Source organism: Molossus molossus, unplaced genomic scaffold, assembly GCF_014108415.1.
Source record: "Molossus molossus isolate mMolMol1 unplaced genomic scaffold, mMolMol1.p scaffold_m16_p_3, whole genome shotgun sequence".
Lineage (NCBI taxonomy): Eukaryota > Metazoa > Chordata > Mammalia > Chiroptera > Molossidae > Molossus > Molossus molossus.
The window spans coordinates 44,094,329-44,113,641 of record NW_023425366.1 but is presented as its reverse complement, the minus strand read 5'-3'; the positions used below and the strand labels follow the sequence as shown (position 1 = coordinate 44,113,641).

The 19,313-nt window shown below is 41.6% G+C and overlaps 1 protein-coding gene and 1 pseudogene across 2 annotated transcripts in view; one reads left to right on the top strand and one right to left on the bottom strand.

The window, feature by feature from the left end:
• The first annotated feature begins 219 nt into the window (after positions 1-219).
• LOC118641995 lies at positions 220-5,960 on the top strand (annotated as a pseudogene).
• Positions 5,961-14,641: 8,681 nt separating this feature from the next.
• NLN (neurolysin) overlaps positions 14,642-19,313 on the bottom strand; it is a 92,992-nt gene continuing 88,320 nt past the window's right edge. For both annotated transcript variants that reach the window (XM_036278568.1, XM_036278569.1), the window contains exon 13: positions 14,642-16,446. In XM_036278568.1, the coding sequence (XP_036134461.1) occupies positions 16,312-16,446 (135 nt within the window). In that variant the 3' untranslated portion in view covers positions 14,642-16,311. The remainder of the gene's footprint in view (positions 16,447-19,313) is intronic.

The window sequence follows — 19,313 nt, the reverse complement described above, 5'->3', positions numbered from 1 at the left end:
ACGGCACATGTTGCTCTTTCCAGTAGGCTAGTCAGGGGTCACATCACTGGTAAGGTGAAGTTTAAGCAAGGATCTGATGGAGTGAGGGCATGAGAGAGATGGACAGTAGCATAAGAATGCTCCAGGCAGGAAGAACAGCAGGTGCAATAACCCGGTGGAGATGTTGCTGGGATGTTTGAAAAACTGCAGATTGCAATGTGGTTGGACTGAAGTGACAAGATGGGAAAAGATAAGAGAAGTAAAGAGGTCCAGGTAGGATAAGGCTTTTATAGCCACTGTGAAAACTTTGACTTTTAATGTTTGTATAACAGAGAGCCATTGCAGAGTTTTGAGCTGAGGTGTGACATCACTTGACATATTTAAAAGGATTCGTCTGGATGCTGTGTTGGGAATTGACTGTAGGGGCCAAGTTCAGAATTAATGTAAAGTACCTACATAGAAATTTCAATACTTTTTACCTATTTCAAGGTTATTTATTTCTTAGTACAAATAAGTCTATGACCTTTTTTTGCTTCTTTATTTCTGAATAGTACAAATACAGATTGATTCATTTACTTAAATATTTGTGGGGCACAGCCATACTAGATGCTGGGGAATAAAAGTTGAGTTTAAAAATATAAGACTGCTGCCTAGCTGGTGTGGCTCAGTGGTTGAGCGTCAACCTACGCACAAAGAGGTCCTCCCCCGTGAGGGCACATGCCCAGTTCGCAGGCTCGATCTCCAGGGGGGGTGTGCAGGAGGTAGCCATCGATGTTGATGCTTCTCTGTTATCAATGTTTCTATCTCTCCCTTCCTGTTTCTCTAAAAAAATCAATAAAACATTAGAATGTATATATAAGACTTCTGAAAATTCTTAGAAACAGAAAGTAAAATGGTCCCAAGGATGGGGGAAAGGGCAAAATTGAAAGTTGTTGTTTAATGGGTACAGAGTTTCAGTTTTGCAAGTGATGAAAAAGTTTTGAAAATCTGTTGCACAACAATGTAAATATACTTTACTGGACACTTAGAAATGATTAAGATGGTAAATTTTATGTTAGTGTTTTTTTTTTTACTACAATTAAAAAGTATTTAATAGCAAAAAAAATATGACTGCTGTAGGGGAAATAAACAAGTTAAGAGAAATATTAGGTAGTAGTAAGTACTTATGATAAAAAAAAAATAATGATGATGTGCTATAACTGAAGGGCTAGATTTAGAAAAAAAAATCCATTGATTTTTAGATAGAGTGGAAGGGAGGGAAAGAGGGAGAGAGAGAAACATTGATGTGAGAGAGACACATCAATTGGTTGACTCCCAACTGGGGCTGGGGATGGAACATGCAACCCAGGTACGTGCCCTTGACCAGGAATCGAACATGGGACCCTTTGGTCCCTGGGCCAAAGCTCTAACTGGTGAGCCAAAGAGGCCAGGGCTGAGGGGCTACTTTGACTTGGCTGTAATTATTTTGCTTGTGACTATGTAGTAGGCTCTGCTCTAAGTATTTTACATGTATTTTCTCCTTTAATCCTTACAGATAGTGCAGATACTGAGACACAGACAGGTTATGCCAAAGATCACACCATTAAGTAAGGACATCATATATTATAGACAAAAGTCTTTTAACACCTCTAACATAAATGGTTATTTGAAATGCCTTGGTCCTGTACTTGTATACAAAGATGCATTTCTGCTAAGTATCTCAACTGATACTATAAATAGGCAATTGCTTTTTTTTCAATCCTCACCCGAGTACATTTTTTTCCATTTTTTTGTTCAGATAGAGTGGGAGGGAGAAAGAGGAAGAGAGAGAGAAACATCGACGTGAAAAGGACACATTGAGTGGCTGCCACCCACACGACCAACCAGGGCCGGGGACAAACTGCAACCGAGGCATGTGCCCTTAGCGGGAACTGAACCCAGGTCTCTCTGGACCACAGGCTGACGTTCTAACTGCTGAGCCAAACCGGCCAGGGCAGCAATTGCTTTTTATGATTCAAAGAATTACTTATAAACTCTCATAAGGTTTCTGTAAGTACCACTTTAAAGTAAATAGGTTAAAGAACTATATATTCTAAGACATACATAATTCATATAATGAACTAAAATTTGTACCTCAAATTAATAATAGTACCGTTTGCCCTTGAATAACAACCTATAGTTTACAAAGCACATTAACATGTATTAGCTTATGCTGATCTCCAGAACCACCGAGTGAAGTCATAAGGCAGGCCAGACATTAACATCCCTCCCTGCTTACAGCTGAGGAAGCCAAACCACATATGTGTGCTTCAATGAGAATGTCTTTGGCCACAAGCAACAAAAGCCCCACCTATCAGTGGTTCTCAACCTTCCTAATGCCGTGACCCTTTAATACAGTTCTTCATGTTGTGGTGACCCCCAACCATAAAATTATTTTTGTTGCTACTTCAAAACTGTAATTTTGCTACTGTTATGTCTTAGGCAACCCCTGTGAAAGGGTCGTTCGACTCCCAAAGGGGTTGCAACCCTCAGGTTGAGAACCGCTGACTGGTTAAAGTGATACAGAAATGTATTGGCTTACCTACTTGGATGCCCAGTGGTCTTCAGGGTGGACATACTCTAGCTGCACTGACTGTATTTCTGTTGTTCTCTTGGTTCTGTCCTTCACCGAGTGTTGGCTACACCTTCAATCCGATGCAGTTCTGGGCCTCGAAGCCATACACAAGAACGCCAGAGGAAAAGACCATTTCTTTCTGTAGCTTCATCTTGAAAACTAAGAAACTGTTGCCAGAAATCCTTAGCAAACTTCTCCCCACCTATCACTGGCCCAGATTAATTCACATACCCCTTCCTAAATCAGTGATTGGCAAGGGGCATGGAATTACTCTTGGATGGATGAAGACAACTGATGAAAATCTGGACTCCGCTAGGAAGGAGGAAAGGGGGCATGGTAATGAACACTGAGTGCTCCAACCTGGGAAGGAGCTGGCGGGAGTCTGACCCAGCTCTGCTGGTTAAGCCCTGAGGCGAGATTATCACTGAGGCCAAGAGAGCAGGACTCAGGTCCCCTAAATCTCACACGTCTCATAGAACAACCTCACTGATCCAGGTTTTCATTAGTGTGGGATGCTCATTTTTGGCTTTTACAGGGACACCCAGGGGACATTCTTAAACAAAAAGTTTGAAAGTGGGAATTCCCTCTGGCTGGGTTTTGTAAGATTGAAATGGGATGAACTGGTAAAACTGTGCTTTGAAAACCACATCCTGACAAATTTCTCAGAAGTAGAGTATTATTATTTTTTAAATTATAAAATATTTCCAGCAATAAAAAACAAGCTTTAGAAAATCTTAACATTTTGCTTTCAGCTTGGAGGAGGCGTAGGCGCAACCTTCTTCGGTCGTCCGGATCCAGGTTCATCCGACACCAGCCACCTCCACCGTGCCGCAGAAGTTGGTTCCCACTGAGATCGGTCTATACCCGAGGTGCACCGGTGGGGAAGTTGGCACCCCGTCTGCCTTGGGCCCCAAGATCCGCCCCCTGGGTCTGTCTCAAAAAAGATTGGTGATGACATCGCCAAAGCCACCCGTGATTGGAAGGGTCTGAGGAGTACAGCGAAGCTGGCCATTCAGAACGGACGGGCCAGCTGGAGGTAGTGCCTTCAGCCTCTGCCCTGATCATCAAAGCCCTCAAAGAACCGCCCAGAAAGAAGCAAGAAAACAATAAGCACCGTGGAAATATCACTTTTGATGAGATTGTCAACATTGCCCAACAGGTGTGGCGTGGATCGTTAGCTAGAGAACTCTCTGGAACCACGAAAGAGATCCTGGGACTGCCCAGGCGCTGGGCTGCAATGTTGGTGGCCGCCACCCTCATGACATCAGCAGTGGTACAGTGGAATGTCCAGCTAGTAAAGAACTAAAAAGCAACATTTCAATTAAAAATTATTGGACAACCAAAAAGAAAGAAGAGAAAATCTTTTAACAGTTTGCCCATTTGCACTGAATTTTTAAAGAAAAAAAAGATTGCTGTTAGAATTGAAGACCCCTGAGTATCTCTCCCAGATCCCATTCTCCATTCTCCCCCGCCATAGTCCTGAATGTGGTGTTCATTTTCATGTGGATGTTTTCACTTTTACTAATATGTATAGATCCAATATACATAGTATTGGTTTGAATATATATAGATATAACTTTACATAAATGGTAACCTGAATATACCTTTCCTCAATGACACTTTTTGCTCAACATTGTTCTTGAGTGATATCTATATTGATACATGTAGCTGTAATTCATGCATCCTAATTGCAATATAGCCCATCATTTAAATATACCCCAATGCATTGTCCACTTCTGTTTTTCTTCACTTTTTAAGATTCCAAACAGAGCTTTTGCCAATATTTTCTAGTAGATATCTCATGGTGCACATGCAGGAGTTTGTCTGGGGGTAACTACCCTAGTGTGGAATGACCGGCTGTGCTCATCTTTAGTCTTAATAGTCAGATTGCTGCCAATCTGACGGCTGTGAAATGAAATTACAATGTTGCTTTCAGAAGTACCATTTCTTTTTTATTTTATATTTTCTATGTATTTGAAACTCTCCCTCCAGTTCCATAAACTTATCCTATTTTCTACACTGAAAATTTTTCTTTGTCATGGAAAATTGTAGTGGCTATTATGAATCTCTTCATCTTGATGTAGCTCATTTAAGTAGCCTGTTTAGTCCTTTGGAATGTGTGTTATTACCTAGTAGACTCCGAGAAATGACAATGAGAGAAAAGAATACACACACATACCCAGACACTGCTTGAGATATGGTAATCCTTTTTCTTGATAACTTTTTGCTCACTTGACTAAGTATATAATGTGATCTGAATTTCTGTATTTTGTATGGGAACTCCTGGAGTATAGCCCCCTTTTCTTCTTGCTGAAAAAAAATCCCAAGATCAATGATTGAAGAATAGCAATGGTCGCCTATGAGTTTAATTATTATTTGGCAACGCTGTCTAGAGAATCCTTGGACTTGCAGCTGGAGTTCGGAGATGACACTCCTCGTGAGGGATCTCAGCACCCTGATGCACCACCGCTCTGTTTCTATGCTGTGCCCACCTCAGAAACTCCGCTGCAGTTGGACACACTTACAGAAACCTCCCCGAAGAGTTTCTGTGTGTTTGTGGGAACGAGTCACATCAGTGAATCAAAACTCACACCTTATTGACCTAGGAAATACAAAGGCAACACAATAAACAAACACGAGATCATATTTCCATTTTGGCTGAGGACAAGGGGAACATTTAATCCTGAGCAGAGTGAAGGAGAGACAGGTGAAAATACAAGGCAGGCTGTACTGTTTTCTCTTGCAGGTTGCTTTGCAAAATCCAGATGGGAAAGGAATAAACCTTAATTTCTTTCACTTTTCCACACTTACCTTTTAAGTGTCTTAGTATCAAAAGAAACACCCTGCCTGAAACTGTATTTTCTTTCCTCAAAGATAGTGGTGTGAGAATATGTACAAGAGGGTGGAGGTGCAAGGTGAGTTTTGTGGATACAAATAAACATTCAAGATAAGAATCATGATAAAAATAAAAATTTCTGACTTAAGCCAGATGTCTCGGATGAGGGAGTTATTTATGTTGGTTATAGATTCTCAGAGAGCTGAACCACACAGTTTGTTCTTTTATTTATTGACTAAGCTGTTTAGAAATTTAACAAACTGTTGTCAAGTTTTTCTTTCTTTCTTTTTTGGCGGGGGGGAGAGAGAGGAGGAGAGAGAGAGAGAAACATCGACGTGAAGGGACACATCGAGTGGCTGCCACCCGCACGACCAACCAGGGCCGGGGACAAACTGCAACCGAGGTACGTGCCCTTAGCGGGAACCAAACCCAGGTCTCTCTGGACCGCAGGCCGACGCTCTAACCACTGAGCAAAACCGGCCAGGGCATGTTGTCAAGTTTTTCTAACAACTCCTTTTGTTGTTTCCTCTAGAGTCTCTAAATGACAGCTAGATTTTCCTGGCATGTACGGTAAGGCCAACTTTTGGTAATATTCCATTAAAACATGACTACAAATATTTTTATACATAAGAGCTAATAAGGAAGTTTTTAGAAGTTTTCTTCTAACCCATACCTTTTATTATTGAAGGTTAATAACACCTGAAAATGTTTTGGAAATGGTTATTCTCTTCTATTATTTTTGAAAAGGAAAACTTCCCCTACTTACCTTGAATTAAAATTATAATTTGTCAAGCATATCCTTGAAATAAAAAACCCTGTCTTCCCCTGAATAGTAGTGCCTCCCCACCTTGCATTCCTGGAATCGCCCTAGTTTACGGCCAGCACTCCCTGCTGTCCAGGCCCTGGCCCTCCGGCCCTGACCTTCGGACAGGCACATTTGAACTTCAGCCTCCACACCAACCTCAGTCATTACCTTCAAATATGACAAACCTCAGTGTTCTTTCAGTGGTTCTTCTGCCTCACCCTCTCCTGGCGGCTAGACCCTTTCCAGGGGTCAGATCAGAGACCTTAACCTGGGAGCGCCAGTGTGTTCAGGGTGAGAGAAGGGCATTCGGGGCATGTCACTCATTTTCTAACGACAGCATTTCTGTTATCCCAGAGGAATGCAGCTGGCGCGCGACAGTTCTCTACTGAGACCACGGGAAACAGTGTTGCTGTCTTAACCCTCCCCAGCCAAATTCGGACAGGCTCCCGAGAAACTTATTAGGTAGACAGAGGAGCTTATCAGGTCTTTGTAGATTTATGCACATATACACAATCCTTGTGATACAAGTTGGCTTTAACTAGGGAAAAGTTGAACGAGGGCGTTAGAAGTTTAAGCAGGGCTTAACTCATTCTTTCTTTTGTTCACCTGAACCTGAACTTCAGTAGATACAGGTCCACTAGGCAGCAGTCTGACTTTCCTAGAACAAGTTACTAATATTACTTAAAATTGGCTGAGTTATGAACGAAGCAAAATCTTTTATGTAGCCTGTATAGACATTTTAAGAAAGGTATTTACTTTTAGGAGTAATTGTATATAATTTACCCTTATTCTGATCCTTTCAAACCTCTTATTTGGCCCGCAGGCATTAGAATATTGACTGTAATTTAAGATGAGATGTTGTGAGACAAGCCCTCCACGCTCCACTCCCAAATTAAAAAGCACCTGGAACTCGATCCGTGGCCTGGCTGACTCAGACCACTGTCACACTCCTGCTGGGATTTGCAGAGATGTGCTCAAAATCTTCCCTCCATCTAATTAGTCTTCTGGAAGAAAGAAAGATGACAGGAAGGGAGGGTGGGAGAGAAAAAGATGCTTCCTGTGGCTGGTTCTAACAAGATGTAGTTTATCTGCTAAAGAATTAGTGACACGCCCTGGCTGGTTTGGTTCGGCGGTTAGAGCGTCGGCCGCGGACCAGAGAGACCAGGGTTCGGTTCCCGCTAAGGGCACGTCCCTCCGTTGCGGTTTGTCCCTGGCCCTGGCTGGGGTCGTGTGGGTAGAAACCACTCGATGTGTCTCTCTCATATCGAAGTCTCTCTCTCTCCCTCTCTTCCTCTCTTCCTCTCTCTCCCTCCCACTCTATCTGAACAAAAGTGGAAAAATGTCCTCGGGTGAGGATAAAAAAAAATTAGTGACATGAAACTAGTAAAACAGAAGCGCCGAGCTGTGCCAGTTGAGAGGTTGTCTTAGACTGCCTAAGCTACTCCTATTTCCCCGTCCTTAGCTAAAGTAGAACTAGGAAAGGAAATGTCACGTTGGGTCATCTTCCCAAATGGCTTCAGAGAAGTTTTCCCAGTCAGGGCCCCGCAAAAGGAGAAAACATCCTGGGGTGTGTGAGGACTTGAGCGATGAAGTGTGAGAAGTTTCTCTCTTGCCACCTGATCCCAGCTGGAAATTCACTGGCTGTGTTGCTGACTGAACAAAACAGAGGATAATAGCCTCTGGCTGAAGATTTTATAATTGGCGGGGAGACTGAGTGGGCCATGTGCGTGTGGAGAACAGTGACTGCATTGTGAGTCACAACAGAAGTCCCACTTGTCACAAATGTTTAAGACCACAGGAAGGCATCTGATTTGGGACAGGGATGACAAAATGGATCTTTTGGTTTTCCCCACTTAGCCCTGAATACAAAGGGACCCATGACTCCTTTGTTCTGGGATGAAGTCTTACATTCCTTTTAGGACCTACCCAGTCATTAGAGAGAGAAAATTCCTGTCTGGAATCACTCCTACTTTCTGAAACAAGTGACGTTTGGTCCCCGTCACCCAATGGGGAAAGAAAGCAATCTCAATGATATCATGCCAGTCTTTGCTTTGTTTGATAATCATCACTTTTCCTCATGTATCTTCAGTGACTGCCTCAATGTGAAACAATTGTAGTGAATTGTAGTATTAAGAAGCATGGCTTTAATTTGACAATACCTGTCAACATTTAAAATGCTTTTTCCCTTTGAACCAGGAATTCCATTTTGAAGAATTATTCAACAGATAAACTGACAGATGTGGAAAACAGCATATTTATAAAGATAATCTTGGCAGCATTGTTTGCAATGTTCAAAGAGTGAAACCGACCTAAAAGTGCAACAGACTGATGAAACAAATTACTGTACATTTGCACAAGTAAATGAGATGCAAGTTTAAAATCCAGTTCGTCCTTGTCATGAACCCTGATACTCTGAAGTTTTTCAGTCTTTTTTTTAAAAAAAATATTTTATCTTTATTGATGAGAGAGAGAGAGAGAGAAACATTGATGAAAGAGAACACTGATTGGCTGCCTCCTGCATGCCCCCCACTGGGGATCGGGCCCACAACCTGGGCATGAGCCCTGACTGGGAATCCAACCAGTGACCTCTTGGTACATGGGTCAGTGCTCAACCACTGAGCCACACCAGCCGGGCATTCAGTCTTTCATTGATCTACTTTAGTTGCTATATGAAGAAGTTATAAATAGGCTGTAAGAGATTGAAGAGTTGAGTGCTTTTCCTTCTATTCTTATTAGTAGTAATACAAAATTATTTACACAGAGGGGAGAAGGAAATAAGGAATCCTGACTAATTTCAGACCATCTCTAAATAGCTCAGTGGTCATCTCAACAGCCTGTTTTCTAGATTTACAGGATGTACCAATGCCTCTTGAGTACAACTCAACAGGTCAAGGGGAGTCTCTAATGGATAGTTTATACCCATTTGATCACAATACATAAAAATGGTTTAAGTGGATATTTTCACCTCTTTCTTGTAAGTCCTTTAACCATGTAAGTCCTTTAACCATAGGGTCTAAGGATCTCCTAAATATAACAAAAATGGAAGAATATCATTTAGTCTGACTGTGGATATGGTGAAAAGGAGAAATCATTCATGTAGTTAGAAATAAAACTTGTGGTGGTGGGTGGCACGGTGATTATAAAACATCGTGGCACAAAGGTTTAATTGTACAGGGTCAACAAGTATTGGAGAAAACAACATAAAAGCTTTTGATACCTACTGTTCTCTTACACTTAATCTCAGCGTCTTGTGAACTCACGTGTCTTCCTCACGACACTGTGAGCAGCCTGGGTTCAGGGGGGCACTTTATATCTTCAGAACCAAGCACAGTGCCTGAAGATCACGGACACTTAATCATCTTCAAATTGAATTCAAAACAAAGTTTGAAAACAACTTGTTTAAGACAGGAATTCTTAAATTTTTCTGATGACTGCTATGGATCCTTTCTCTAGAAGAAATGCACATATCTATGTACAAAAAAATTTCAAAATAATTTCAGGGCAATCATGGACATCTGCTCTCTCTCCCCCTTTCATAGCTCATCTAGGAACCATACATTCTAGATTAAGAAATTCCTAGGGTTAGCCATGGCTGGTAGCTCAGTTGGTTAGAGCGTCGTCCCAATACAAGGCTGGGTGTTTAATCTCCAGTCAGGGCACATACAAGAAGCAACCAATGAATGAATAAATAAGTGAAACACCAAATTGATGTTTCTCTCTCTCTCTCTCAAAAAAAGAAAGAAATGTAAATATATATTATTACATTTCTAGTTTTTTGTTGTCATCTTACAAAAAGCACATTTCTTTCATTTACCTCAAACTCTTTCAGTACACTAAGGAAAAGGGTCCCTTCTTATAGAAGGTGTAAAAAAGAATTTATCTATATAGTTTTAGATTCACTTATAAATGAGATATTTTGCAATTATCATAAAAAATGCATCTTTATAGCAAAAGATAATTTTAAAGAAGGTATGTTTAAAAGTACTGATGGACTAGTCACTGCGGGTCAAGGACTGTGGGAGAGACAGTGACCTGAAGAGGTCACACTGTGGTGCAGAGCACACACCACACTGGGTGCACTGGAGTTCCGTCCCTGCCTCTGTGTATGTGGATGGAGATGGTGGTGGGTGGAATGGGCAGAGAGCAGCTGTAAATGCTGCAGAGGAAGAAAAGAAACCTTGATTCATTATGTAAGAACCTTTGGCTTTATTACGGTCATATACACTGTTAGCCTCCCATCCTGTTATCAGATTACTCAGAAGACTGATAATTCCCTCTAGATAAGCAGTCGCTGATTACAGGTGAGGAGTAAAGCAATGCTTCAACAATAAATGCTTGAAATGCTTAAACTATATCCCTGCAGTATGAGGGAGCGGCACCCATCTAAATGTCACTTTTTTTTTTTTATTATCCTCACCTGAGAACATTTTTGCACTTATCTTCAGATACAGTGGGAGGGAGAGAGGGAGAGAAACATCGATGTGAGAGAGACAGACACATAGAGTGGTCGCCACCCACACAACCCCAACCAGGGCCGGGGACAAACTGCAACTGAGGTGCATGCCCTTAGTGGGAACTGAATCCTGGACAATCTGGTCCACAGGCCAACGCTCTTAACTGCTGAGCAAAACTGGCCAGGGCCATTTCTTTTTTTTAAATTGATTTTTTAGAGAGAGAGGAAGGTAGAGGGAGAGAAAGATAGAAACAACGATGAGAGAGAACATCGACTGGCCGCCTCCTGCATGCCCCCTACTGGGGATTGGGCCCACAACATGGCTATGTGCCCTGACTGGGAATCGAACCAGCAATCTCTTGGTGCATGAGTAGGTGCTCAACCACTGAGCCACACTGGGATGGCTATATGCCCTTTCTAAGATCCAAGATGTAAATGTTTATTTCACCCGAGTGATGTTTTTCAGATGACTATCACATATATGTTGCATCTTAAATTCTGGAGACCTCAAAATTGATCTGGTACAAATGTCTACTCAAAGAAGGAACCCCCTTTGTAACACTCCTGGCAACCACGGGCTTTGTTTGGATACCCGTTAGCAGCAGCAGAATTTATTTGTAATCAACAATAATGATTGGAAACTGCTTCCTCTAGGTGAATCAAAGCCTCCTTACATTTTTCAACCATTTCTCTAAGCTTTGGCTTCTGCAGGAAGGCAGGGTCATTCTATTCTTTCTCCCGTATCATTCAAGGATTTGAAAACAGCTCTCATTTATATTTCTGAATTCATCTCCAGTGGGAACTTCCCTAATTTTTTTATTTCTCTTGAAAAGTTCAAGGTCATCACCCTCCTGTTCTTACTCTTCCAAACACTGTTATACTTGGCCAGTCCACTTAAAATGTGACACCTAGACTAGAACATGATATTCTAGCTGTGATTGATCTTACCTCATCGGAGTCCAGAGGGATTATTCTTTTGATCTGGGTATATCCTTCCTTCACACATTCTTATAAGGCTTCCGTTCTCTCCTGTTGCCCTCCCCACGTGTGCTGGACTATGGGTGTCTATGGGAATTTGATCCAATAAAATTGCCAGGTGTTTCTTCTGAGTACCACTACCAACTCAGGTTTCCCCTCCTTCTGCTTTGGCAATAGATTGTGTCCAACTTCATCTTAAATTGGTCTCAGCACTAAAATAATTTTAAATGATGATAATGTTATTATTGCCCGGCCAGTGTGGTTCAGTGGTTGAGCATCGACCCAAGTACCAAGAAGTCACTGGTTTGAATCTGGGTCAGGGCATGTGCCCAAGTTGTGGGCCCAATCCCCAGTGGGGGGCATGCAGGAGGTGGCCAATCAATGTTCTCTCTCATCGATGTTTCTATCTCTTTCTCCCTCTCTCTCTAAGATCAATAAAAGGAAAAAAATAATGTTGTCATATTTAACCATTTCTGCTGTTACCTGTAAATTTGATAATACCATCTATGGAGTTTCTTGTGTCTTCACCCAAAGGACTAGAAATTTCCATTTTAATGTGAATCATTATTCAACTCTCTTATGTTGTTTCAGTAGCTAGGAATCCGCCTGGCTCATGATTACCCAGTCACATCCTCATCTTAGCCACAAAGATGTCAATAGAGACATCAAGTGTCTTTTTAATTTTTTAATAAGTTTATATTTTAGATAGGAAGGGAGAGATAGAAACATTGATGTGAGAGAGAAACATGATTGGCTGCCTCCTGCACGCCCCCTACTGGGGATGAAGCCCACAACCTGGGCATGTGCCCTGACCAGGAATCAAACCAGGACCTCTCAGTTCATGGGATGACATTTAATTCACTGAGCCACACAGGCCAGGCTCAAATGTCCTTTTCTTTTTTTAAAATATGTTTTTATTAGTTTTTAGAGAGGGAGGAAGGGGGAGGGTAAGAGAAACATCCATGGGAGAGAAACATCGACCCTGCATGCCCCCTACTGGGGATCAAACCAGTGACCTCTTGGTGCATGGAATGCTGCTCAACCAACACAGGCCAGGCTCAAGTGTTGTTTTGGAGTCAGTGAACATTGTTCCTTTAAACCAGTCTAAGCCATAGTTTCTCTGATGACAAATGCTAGAGACATTTTATTCAGGTAGTGGATATCCAGGTGAGCCTCCAGGTGCAATGAAATAAGCACCTAAACTGGGTGTCAGCTCATGTGAGCAGAGATAAGACATCTTGTTACAGTCACTTCTTCCCTTTCCTTATAACCATATAGAGGACCAGATGCATTGGACCTGTATTTTATCAGCAAAGGAAACAAGGTAAATGCAGTAATCAAAAACTCAAGAATTACTCACTGGAGAGGGGTGTGTGAGCAACAGGTCCTGGCCAGCTGGCTCAGTGGGTTAGAGCACCGTCCCAATACATCAAGGTCGTGGGTTTCATCCCCAGTCAGGGCAAATACAAGGAGCAACCAACGAATGCATAAGTAGAACAAATTGGTGTTTCTCTCTCCCTCTCAAAATATAATAAAATAAAATAAAATAATAATAAGATAGAATTTTATCTACTTTTGCCTCTTACACAATGCAGTTTTTTTTTATCCTCATCTGAGGACATTTTTCAATATTTTGTTCAGGGAGGGAGAGAGAGAGAGAAACATCGACACAAGAGAGACACATCAGAGACACATCGACTGATTGCCACCCACACACCCAACCAGGGCCGAGGACAGACTGCAACCGAGGTACGCGCCCCTAGCGGGAACTGAACCCGGGTCGCGCTGGACTGCAGGTCGACGCTGTAACTGCTGAGCCAAACCGGCCAAGGCCACAATGCAGTTTGTCAAGTCTTAGTTATTTAGGTAATAAGCAATGTTTGTATTATAGAAAAAATTCTGTATTAGGTGGCTTAACATCAAGACTTTTCTATCTCCTCATTGTACCATCTTAAAATTAAACCTTTAGAAATCAGGCTTACTATAGGTTAATACAAAATGTTTAAGAGCTGGCCCTGGCCGGGTGGCGCAGTTCAGTGGAACGTTGTTCCGTACACCAAAAGAGGTTGCAGGTTTAATTCCAGGTCAGGGCACATACCTAGGTTGTGGGTTCGATCCTTGGTCGAGGCACATATGGGAGGCAAATGATGTACATTTCTCTCTCATGTTCATGTTTCTCTCTATATATACCCACTCCTCTCTCTCTCAAAAAAATCGATAAAAATATATCCTCAGGCCCTGGCTGGCGTGGCTCAGTCGGTTGGGTGTCATCCCGTGAACTGAAAGGTTGTCAGTTTGATTCCTGATCAGGGTACATGCCTGGGTTGTGGGCATGATCCTCATAGGGGGGGCATGTAGGAGGCGCACATTGATGTTTCACTCTCACATTGATATTTCTCTCCTTTCCTCTGTAAAAGTCAATTTAAAAATATTTTAAAAACAAACAAACAAAAAACATCCTTGGTTGAGGATTTAAAAAAAATGTTTAAGAACTGGCCCTTTGCAACATAATGATGTCCCCAAAACCTGAAGCAGGCTTAAATCTCCTGGATCAATAACTAAGAGAGACTTTTTTATGTGTGGCTCAGTCTATAACTGAAGTGTAGGCTGTGTCATGACAAATGACAATTTTTATAGTTACCCACCATTCAGAGTGCCCTGTGGACACTCTATGCTCTGATCTGGAAAAAAAGGACAAGCAGGTGATGGTCACATTCTAAAAGGCTTTTAAAAAATAAGTCCTTAGTTCTGAATTATGCTAGAGAATATATATTTTTTTTGGTGAGAATTTGATTTTGTTGCTGTTCTTGGGTAGATTTTAAATATTAGAAGTGACCTTAAATGAAAAGAACACCGTAGCACTTTATTTCTCTTAAGCACTTCGTTTTAACATTAATGTATGAAAGAAGTGTGAGCTCAATCTCGTGGACAATAATGCAACTTTATTGGGTGCAGACTTCTTCACACCAAGTATTAGTTTTTCCATGTGAAGCAAGATTTAAAAGTTATGATAAAGTTATTGTTGAGGAAACACACTGGGCAATAGAAAACGCTGAAGAGAGTTTTTGTCTGAAACTGGAAAACAGCACAGATCTGGGGGAAACAAGAAAAGTACCACAGGTTGCTAAGACCATAAAAACCAGCTTTGGAGACCAGAGGCGGTGACACTGACTGACTGTGGGAGTGAAAAGGGCCAGGCAGTTGTCCCCACAGGGAGGGTAGGATTTCATGTGGATGTGTACGGTATTTACTTGGCAGTAATAATCTTGGAATTTTCTTCTGTGCCTCTAAAGCTCTCAACTTTTCCTGCTGTCTATAATTTTATTATGCAGCATAATAATTTTTATTTAGCACAAGGTCCATTTGGACTAGACAACAGAAAGTCTCTAATTCTGTCACTGGCTGGTGAAGTCATATCTCAGCAGCACAGTGGGAGGAATGGAAGACTTAGGCAGAGTACATTCAAAGTTTGGTTTTTTCATTTAAAAAGTTTTATTGTCCTGTTGTGGTTTGCTTATTGAGTAGACTCCTAGAGGAAAAATAAATACTGTGAGTTTACTGGTCTGCTACAGAATTGGAATTTAGGCCCCTATTTTGTTGAGTGATCCCAAGGGTCACTGAAAATAGAAATCACCAGACAAAACCAACTACTGAAGGGCCCATCCCCTGGCGAGTGTGACACACACCTGACACTTGGGAGCAGCTGTGCTGAAACTCCTCCGCCCAGCGCCCCTCTTCCCCGGGAGCCCCGAACTCCTTCGCGCCACGCCAGCTTCAGTGCTCAGTGGCCATCGGGGACAGGTGCGCCAGCCACCTGGGGGAGGTGGGCAGTGAAGGAGGCAGAGCCCACCCCCTTGTTAGAAACGTGAGGACAGAAGCATTTCCTTGCTGCAGTGCCCTCCTCGGGAGCTACGCCAAAGGCTGACATGCTGACGTGAGCACGAACCTCTGCTACGAGACTTCGAATCCTCTAACACAACCCACAGAAACTCCCGACAGACAGGAGGCTAGTTAGAATCCATAACTGTCTGGTCTTCTCTGGCTGGACTTTGGACGGAAAAGACAAACCCAAATGGAGGAACATCATTTAAGTGGGGCAGAGAGTGAGAACCGCGAGGTCTGAAACACAGAGATAAATAAATGCATGCCGGAGGCTGCTCCCCTGGCCCTGAGCTCTGGAGGCAGAGAGGTCTCAGTTTGTTGTGATACGAGGAGTCAAAGCTGAGGCAGGGCTCCAAGCAAATGTTCACCAGGGGAATGTGGTGATTCGCTTACGTCCAGAAATCCCAAGTAAAAAACTGTAAGATAAGTAGGAGCAAATGATATAATGTACATGATTCAGTTTAAAAATTCTGAGCCCCCTTACATTATATTATTCAGAGTACAAGAGTAAAAAATCAAATTACATTTGTATGAAACGTTTATAAAAAAGAAATCAAATCTATTTTTATGAAATTTTATAGTACAATTATTTTCGAATGGGTCTTTCCTTAGGTCACCGTATTTATAATTCCATTTACATCTTTATAATTTTCCAAATCAAAAAACAAAAAGCGGTCGATAGAAATCTACATTTTCATTTGCAAAACTCCCTTCAGTTTCCAGGCCGGTAACACAGGCGCTGCCGACTTGCCCTCCAGACATGGACTGCTCCCAAAGAGCCCGGCTTACGGAGCGTGCAGGCCTCTGCTCATTAGGAACGCTTTTTGGTTTGGCTCACGTTTCAGGAAATTCTGGAGCATGTCCATGCCGTCCAGAGATCCCCCAGGTTTCAGGATTAGATTTCTGTATTTCATTCCAACCTAATAAAATAAAACATCATGCCTAACAATTCATGGTCATAACAATTTTCCAAACTTCTAGATACAAAAGAGAAAGGGGTAGGAGTGAAAAAAAGGGGGGGAGGGGACTTTTAGCTCTACTCCGTCTGGGGCAGCAGCTCCGTGGTATTTATTTATTTTGGTAGCTAAGAGATCTGGAGCTCAGACCTCTGGTCTTCTACACTTCCCTTTATTACTGTCTTGTCTCCTTTGAGTCTCAGCAGTGAATTGACAATATGAACAGACAGATAAACAAAAAACAGCCAGACGGGCCCTGGCCAGGTGGCTCAGTTGGTTAAAGCACTGTCCTGACGCACCAAGGTTGTGTGTGGGCACATACCTGCTCTCCGGTCAGGGCACATACAAGTAAGCGACCAATGAATGCATAAATAACTGAAACAACAAATCCTCAATTCTCTCTCTCTCTCTCCAAAAATCATTAAGTAACACATTTTTTAAGATTGCCAGATGAAATATGTAACAGGTTCCTATTTGTTACCACCTCTCAAATGCAATTTTTAAAGGATTAGTAAAACAAGTGTTCACGAAGGCCATAAGCAGGGGTTCTGTGTACCTGGAAATGGTGACACAGCTCCTGCCAGCTGGCTCCTGCTCTGTTTTTATAAGGGGCTCATAAACACCCCTATTCCTTGTGGACAAGGGGGGGCAGGAGTAGCACATGTCCCATGGGGTAGATCAGACATTTCTGTAGGCCCAGCACTGGGACTGAGGACCTTTGTAAAGTTTTCTTTGGGGGCCAGATCTGTAATTTTAAAATGCATCACAGTTCTGGCCCTGACATTGTAGCTCAGTTGGTTAGCATGTCGTCCTGAAATGCCAAGGTTGTGGGTTCGAGCCCTAGTCAGAGTACGTATAAGAATCAACCAAACAATGCATAAATAAGTAGAACAACAAATTGATGTTTCTCTCTCAAATAAAAAATAAAACAATTTCAAAAACTCAAAATATATCACAATTCCTCTGCCTTTATTTACATAGATGAGCAGATCAAGTGAAAGAAAAGAACTGGAACTCAATATTCACATTATTCAATATTTTCACTGTCCTTTTAGGGAAGCAAGGCAAGACAGTTCAATGAAGCATAATTCTAAATAAACACATAAAACCACAGTTCACAGAATAATGGTTTTATATTTATATCCATTAAATAATCTGATCAATAGGACCAAGAGTCTTTTTGAGTACAAGAATAGCTAGACAAGTAATAATAATAATTATTATAATAATAGCCAGACAATTTCCAGAGACAAAAGTAATTTAACTTTTTACTTATTACAATGATTCTGGGCCTGGCCGGTGTGGCTCAGTGGTTGAGCATTGACCCATATACCAAAAGGTCATTGTTTCAATTCCCGGTCAGGGCACATGCTCAGGTTGTGAGCCTGATGCCCAGTGAGGGACATGCAGGTGGCGGCCAATCGATGTTCTCTCTCATCAATGTTTCTCCCTCTCCCTCTCCTTTCCTCCCTCTCTCAAAATCAATAAAGAAAAAAAACAGCAACAAAACACAATGATTCTTCTTGGTACAACCATGAGAGATAAGTCTAGCCAGACTGTTAAGGAAAATAAAATGTGGATAAATGAAAATAAAATGTAGATACAAAACTATTTAATGTCTTAGTGGGTCATAAAATTAAAACTTTTGGGGTTATCTTTTGGTTATAAAGAAACCATAAACTTAGCCCTGGCCAGTTTGGCTCAGCAGTTAGAGCGTTGGCCCATGGACCAGAGAGTCCTGGGTTCGGTTCCCGCTAAGGGCACGTACCTTGGTTGTGGTTTGTCCCTGGTCCTGGTTGGGGTCATGTGGGTGGCAGCCAGTCGATGTGTCTCTCTCACATCAATGTTTCTCTCTCTCTCTTCCCCCTCCCCACCCTCCCACTCTATCTGAAGATAAAAAAATGCAAAATGATATCCTTAGGTGAAGATAAAAAAAAAAAGAAACCATCAACTTATTAATCATCTACAGGCTAACATCTAATTTTGCAGTCTGGGCCCTACACAGGAATATATAACTAGTCAAACAAAGTTACCTTCTTATAAGCTCTAGGGCAACACTGTCCAATACAAATACAATGTGAGCCACATATATAACTTTAAATTGTCTAATAATCACATTTTAAAAAGCAAAAAGAATATAGGTGAGGCTAATTTTAATAAAATACTTTATTTAAGCCAGTATATCTACAGTATCATTTCTACATGTATCAATATAAAAAATTGTTAAGATTTTTTGTCTTAAGTCCTTAAAATCTAGTGTTTTTTACATTCACAGCGCATCTCAATTTAATGCTGCAGCTGCACTAGCCGCACCTCAATCTAGATCCTAAAATGGGAGTGACTGTCATAGAATTTATTATTTTAAGCAGCAGCAGATCAGAGCTCCCGAGCCTACCCACAGCTTCCCTCCCTACCCTCCATTCATTCATTGCCCAAGGTACCTAAATCTGACCAGTGTTAAATTAGGGAGGGGGAGAGAGGCAAAGACAGACTTAGTCTCTGGGTTAGCAGTATAGGGAGAAGTTAGAAAATATGAGTTAAATTTATCTGCAGACTAATAAAAATATTTAATCCTCTTATTATGGGAAATTTAAAAATATATACTCAGAGCAAAAAAAAAAAAAAAACAAAACAGTATAATGAACCCTCATGTACCTATCCTCCAATGTCAATAATTTTAATACTTATCAGCAGAAAATATTATTATTTTACACTTTCACCTCCACATGGCAATTTGGCATTCCAAGGTAAAGTGGAAAATCAGGCCTCTCTCTGCAGAAACTCTTAATGCTCACTATCTAAGAATCTTTTATTTATTAAAAAGACATATT